This window comes from Balaenoptera borealis (assembly GCF_965194805.1).
Source record: "Balaenoptera borealis genome assembly, chromosome: 14".
Lineage (NCBI taxonomy): Eukaryota > Metazoa > Chordata > Mammalia > Artiodactyla > Balaenopteridae > Balaenoptera > Balaenoptera borealis.
Genome location: NC_138875.1, coordinates 39,580,176 through 39,586,175, shown reverse-complemented (window position 1 = coordinate 39,586,175; position 6,000 = coordinate 39,580,176). Strand labels below are relative to the sequence as shown.

General features: G+C 44.7%; 1 protein-coding gene across 50 annotated transcripts in view; it reads right to left on the bottom strand.

Annotated features, from left to right (window-relative positions):
• Window positions 1-785: 785 nt before the first annotated feature.
• CELF4 (CUGBP Elav-like family member 4) overlaps window positions 786-6,000 on the bottom strand; it is a 299,242-nt gene continuing 294,027 nt past the window's right edge. For 49 of the 50 annotated variants that reach the window (XM_082354335.1, XM_082354344.1, XM_082354368.1 and 46 more), the window contains one exon: window positions 786-2,960. Coding sequence is in view for 1 of the 50 variants with exons in the window: in XM_082354324.1 (XP_082210450.1) it covers window positions 4,970-5,023 (54 nt within the window). In the remaining 49 variants the exon portion in view is untranslated. Of the gene's footprint in view, window positions 2,961-4,936; window positions 5,024-6,000 lie in introns of all 50 variants that reach the window. The other variant, XM_082354324.1, reaches the window with a different exon arrangement.

The window sequence follows — 6,000 nt, the reverse complement described above, 5'->3', positions numbered from 1 at the left end:
AAGGCTGAAGGCTGGGGCAGGGGGGACGAGATGGAATCGAGAAAAAGGGCTGTCCCAGGACGGAGTCTGACGAAGGCTTGAGGCTGGTGTGCGTGTCTGGGTTCTCACCTCAGGAGGACCTGTTCCCTCCTCTCCACCTCCCCTCCCCCAAGCCCTATTTCACATTCTTCCTCCTTTGGAACCCTCCCCCTGACCCCCACCCCATACCTTCCTCTCAAACCTCCTGTGGCATTCAGGGTTTGGACCTCTCCCTACCTCTGTCTCTGTGTCACGATACAGAGATGGCGGCACCCCAAGCTCCTCCCACCAGAACCCCGCCTCTGAGGATCATCTAGAACCCTCGGTCTTGTCCACCCAGGCACACTGTCAATGCAGTGGGAAGTGCAGGACCAAGAGCAAAGTGCTGGGTGGCAAGTCTGGGGCTGTGCCCTCACCTTCCTTTACTGCGGGCCCTGCCTCCACTGCCTGCTTCCCCAGCTCCTCGCAGCACTTCGTTCCCACCCCAGCTCCAGTCTGGTGGCTTGCTTTTCCCCCTGTCTGGGAGGAAAGGGGGACTTCTTGTCAGGTTTGGGCACTGTGGCCATCCCTGCCCAGGAACCTAGGGAGGGGCTTGCAGTGGAGACTTTCAGAGGCACACACCGGTCGAGAGAGATTTTTCTAGAGGGTCCAGGTAGCAGACAGATTCCACGGAGGGAAGGACCAAAGCTGCTTCCAGTGGGCCAGCCCTAGGCCCCAGAGGCACGGCTGGCCAGATTCCATGAACCACAGACCACCACGGAAAAGGCTTTTTTTTTTTTAAACTGTGCTTTATTTAGGGCTAAGCTGGAGAAAGCGTCATCCAATAGTTACAGAAGGTTACAAGGAGTTTTAGGGAGTTGAGTGTGAAAAGAGCAGTTGTACTGAACTGCAGCTGTTTTGTTTTTTTCGTTTTTTTTTTTTTTTTTTACAACATCTGGACATCCTAAAAGGAGGAGCCAAAAAAAGAAAAAAAATTTTAAAAATAATAATTACCCAACAAAATAGAAAGAAAGGAAAGGCAGAAGGCCTGAGAGGAACCAGATAGATGTTCTTCTAAAGCAAAAAAGAAAAAAACATGGTAGGTCCGAGGGCCCCCCAGCCTCCAGATGAACAGGACATCAGTGAGGAGGGCATCAAGGTGGAAAGCCAAAGCAAGTCTTCCCAACGGTGCAAATAAATTATAATAAATATGTTATACTTTAAAATATATGTGTTCTTAAATAATTCAGTGTTTTTTTCTGATTCTGAGTTTTTTTAAGCAATGTCTTTTTTAACTGCTCTAAAGTCATTTACCAAAGATAAATATCGTGCTTTCATTAAATAGTTTTCCTTGTTTTTTTTCTCTATCATTACAATTAAAAGTCCTACAAAATATGCAAATTTATTTACAGAAAAACAGAGCCGGCATCATTTAAACATCCCTGTTTTTCAAAATTCCTTGTAAACAGTTTCAGAAATTCTTCAAAGATTGTTTTTTTTTTTTTCTCTCTCTTGTTTAAGGTTTTTGTGTGTGTGTGTGTTGTTTAGTTGTTTTAAGATGAAAGTTCCCAGGTCTCCCTTGCCCGGAAAGTCTCTGGAGCAAGCATGGAAGGCGAGTGAAGCAGAGGTGTCGAGGGCTTGCGGAGAGCGGGCGAGCGCGCGCAGGTCCCGGAGCAAAGCGAGGCGAGGGCAGAGGCGGTGGCGGTGGCGGCGGCGGCAGCGGCGGGCCTTCCTGCCAGAGGCGCGGCCTCCACCGGAGGTGGGCAGCCAGGGGCCCACAGGTCTGCGCGGGTCCGGCCTGGCCCTCGGGGTCAACGGCGTCCAACAGCACTCGCGGGGAGAAGGGATTGATGCTCAGTCTAAACTCTACAAAAGTACAGTCCTACAACATCTGGGATTTTAGCAGTAATGCTAACTTCTATAGGTTTTTTTTTTTTTTTTTTTGCTTTCCTCTAATTTTTCTTCTATTATATAGGTATTTTAAACTTCTCCTTTTTAAAATTCTGTACAACTATTATGATTTTAAGAGGGGGAAGAGTTAGAAGCATTTACAGACTTTTCACAATTATCTTGCCTCGTCAGTCCCTTTTTTTCCCCTCCTTTTCTCACACTTCACGGTTAATGAGTTTTCATATTTTGTTACTTTCCCCGAATATCCACCAATTTGTTCATCTTAACAGCTCCATCCAGACATATAATACAGAAAACCATATGAAAGTGTCATAGACTTGAATGACAGTAATCAAAGCGCCTCTCAAAGTATCAAAGAACTATTATCTTGCTATTTTAAAAGCATTGAAGCATTATTTTTCTTTTTTTTGTTTTTTTGTTTTTTGTGTGTTTTTTTGTGTTTTTTGTTTTTAATTACATTTTTCATAGAATCGCTCTAAGCTGTTTCAAGAACAGCCATGAGGCAGGAAGGAGGTTCTCCTCCGTTCCCCCTCTATTTGACCTAGAGCTACACATCTGCAATAAAAAGTTTGGTCCTTTGGTCCCTAAATAGCTAAAGGAATGACAGATAGAGATGATCAGTGGCGGCCTCCCAGCCGCCCCCCTGGGGACCAGGCCCCACCAGACACACCGCTTGCCCCAGCCTGCCTCAGGCGCCCATGGGCTGGAAAAGCCCCAGGGATCGGGAAGCAGCGGCCCTTCCCAGTTCCCAGCCCTGCAGCCTCCCAACCTTGTCTCAAGTTATTTTGTTTTAAAGTTGCCTTTTTTTTTTCTCGTTTTTCTTCATCTTCTTCTTCTTTATGTCATATATATTTTTCCCCCAAACACATGCCCTCTGAACTCCACAGACGCTATACTTTCCTTGAAGAAATGTGACAGTCACAGAGAGTGTCTGGAGTCTTCAGCTTGATTGATATTGGCTGATATGTCAAAGGTGTCATCCAACAGTTCTCATTTATAAATATATAGAGAGAGAGGTTTGTTTTTTAATGTAGCCCGTTCAGCATCCTGCCCTAAAATGAAGAAAATCAGGGCTGATTAAGCCAAGAGAGGAAACACAAAATGCATCCAAACACCGAAAGGAACCTGCCTCGGGGGTTAGGGCGGGAGCTCTGGGGGACAGCGGGAGAGGGGGAAGAGACCAGTATGAGAATTAGTCATGATCATGATACATTAAAAAAGAAATCGACTCTTCTATTCAGAGTAAGAAACCACTGGGAGGTCTAGTGGTGATGGTTGTAGCTGAGGTTTGGTTGTTGGGAGACGGTTTTTGATTTGGGTTCCTTTAGAGTTCTGGATTGGGGGACGGCTAGATCTAATGGAAGAATTTCGGACTGTGGGATATGAATTCATCATTAAACTGATCTCTAAGGGATCTAGCCCAGATACAATATGTATACAGAAGCCTAGCAAACAAGATAGCAAAAATCTAGCAGCCCAGCCCACTTCCCCCCAAGATCCATGACATGCATTTTGCAGAATTCTTGCCCAGTTTCCAAGCCAACCACCTCTTTCCCAAGGTCACTATTTGCGAGGCTATGTATATATATGTATATCTGGATATATGTGTAGAATATATTCACCTGCACATATGTGGATATACATGGATATGTGTGTATGTATATGCATAGATACACACATACACACACACACACACACATAATATTTTTCTCATACATGCCAGGGAATTTAGAGGAAATTCAGCACTTCGAGGAAGTGGATGGGGAGAACCTAAAAGAAGTTAGAACGGATTTAATCATCAAAGTTAAATTAACTCAGACAATTCTTGATTTTGTTTTGAATGGTGGCTTTTTGGTGTTTTGTTTTGCATTTCAAGGAAAAAAAATCATGATCCGACTAGAATCAGAAGGAAAATGCTTAATCATTGTGAATTAACAAATGAGACTCGTCTCCATTCTAGCAAGCAGCTTCCACTTATACATGGGGGTGACTGGTTACATCAAGAGAGTTAGAACTGCAAAGCCCCCAGTTGAGGGGACAACGTCATGCGTATATCAATCCATGCTGGCAGGTTTTTCACACTGTTGATTCAACAAACAGCAAACCGTACACAGCAATCTAAACAATTACAACACCAAATAAAATAATAATAAAATTAAAAAACACTTGTCAAGGACCCTTTTTCAGTTGTAAACAAAAAGGTGCATTTTGCTTTTGTCAGTACTGTTTTTTCCAAACCAACCAAAAAGCCCTCCCAACTCCCAGGCCCCCACCTCCCTCCCCACATTTAATTTAGCAGAAGTGGCTACAATACAAACCTTACAATTGCTACCGGGCTCTCTCTCAGAGGCCCCGGGCTTTGAACTCTAGTTTTTTGGTTTAGAATTTTTTTTTTTATTATTCAGTTACTGTAGAGATTTTGTTTTTGTTTTTTTCTTTTTGTTTTTCCTTTTGAAGTGAGATTTAAAATAGCCTAACTGGAAAAAGACCAGACCTAGGAAAGTGTCAATTGAAAAAGGCCCCCAAATTTCTAGAAAAAAATAAAATCACAATATTTTCAAGTGCAAGTAAATCAACCACGCATAGATACTTTTAAGATGTTTTCCTCATTTTTAAGATTAAAAAATAATGGTTTGCACAGTTAAATGATCCCATATCCGATAATTCGGGAATTCATCTTTATTTTTACTATTTTTTTGTTCTTTTGTTTTTTTTCCTCTATGTGACATCTAGAGAAGCATAAAAAACGCTGAACAAGAAAAACCAAACAACAGAAAGTAAAACCACTGCAAGCACCAAGAACGAAACGAAAATGAGCACAGCAAAAAAGATTGTGGCAGCACAAAAGTCAAGAAAATGCACGTGTGATCATGACTGGCCAATCATCAACTGATACAACATCCAAGAAAAACGCTCCAATCACAGCACCTCCACGAAACTTGACGGCAATTGTCATGCAACCGATTCTTAGCCTTGTTACATGACGCCATCATGTCACACTGTGAACTTTGAGTTGATTTGAACTTACGGATGGGGGACTGTTTTCTCCACTCTCATGTGATTACGTGAACTTTATTCCTAGCTCAGCGCGAGACTGTGGTGGATTTGACTGGCCCTGGTTGGGTTGTTGGAATTTGATTGAATGACAAAAGAAGAAAAGATTTATATATATATTTATATATGTAGAGAGAGAGAGAAAGAGAGAGAGGACAAGAGAGTGTGGGCAAGGGGGGAGGAGGAGGAGGGGCGGGTTGGGTCGGGGAGTGTGGGGGGTGGGACAGGGAGAGTCGGGTTGAGGGTGAAGAAGGGCAAGGAAGAAGTTAAAACAAAATTAAAAGGAAAAATATTTATACAGCACCAGACCACAGCATCAATCTAAAAGCTCTAATGAGAGAACAGCAGTCAAATCATAAGAGAACTGAAAAAAACTCAAAGGATGGAGGAAGCTGGCAGACAAACAACATGGGCACGTCAACACACACACACTCACGCACACACACACGCACACACGGTTGTTTGTGCAGACACGTGATACACCGTGAACAGTAGCAGAACCTCACACAGGGCCACTAAGGGCATCCATCATGCGCTGGGAAGAGGAGGGAGGGTGTAGGCAGTTTGGTGAGGGGGCCAGAAAAAAATAAAACAGCCCCTCAAACCACCTTGGCCGGCAAGCAGATCAGGGAGCACGCTCCCTGCCTCTGACCACCCTTGATTCTTTCTCTCTCCCCCAGGTGCCGAGCTCTCCTCGCCTCCCCGGCCCTCTGTGGCTTCAGCCTGTGGACCAGCAGGGGGAGCCTGACAGGGTGGCCCCGATTTGCCGGTGGGTCAGAGGCTGATTAAGGCGACTGCTGTAGCCATGGGGTCCATCCACGAAACACCCTGCTGCCCAGTACAGTCAACGCAGACAGCAACTCAGCCCTCCCGCCCTGTCCCGTCCCGCCGTGGCCGCCATCCCCAGAGAACGGCGTCTCCACTAAAAGAGCTCCCACTGCATGAGGTCGTGAGCCTCTCCCCGTCCACTCTGCCTCAACCCTCTTTCCTCAGAACCTTCAGAAAATGAACACCTGTAGTTCTGAGATTTAGAGTAAA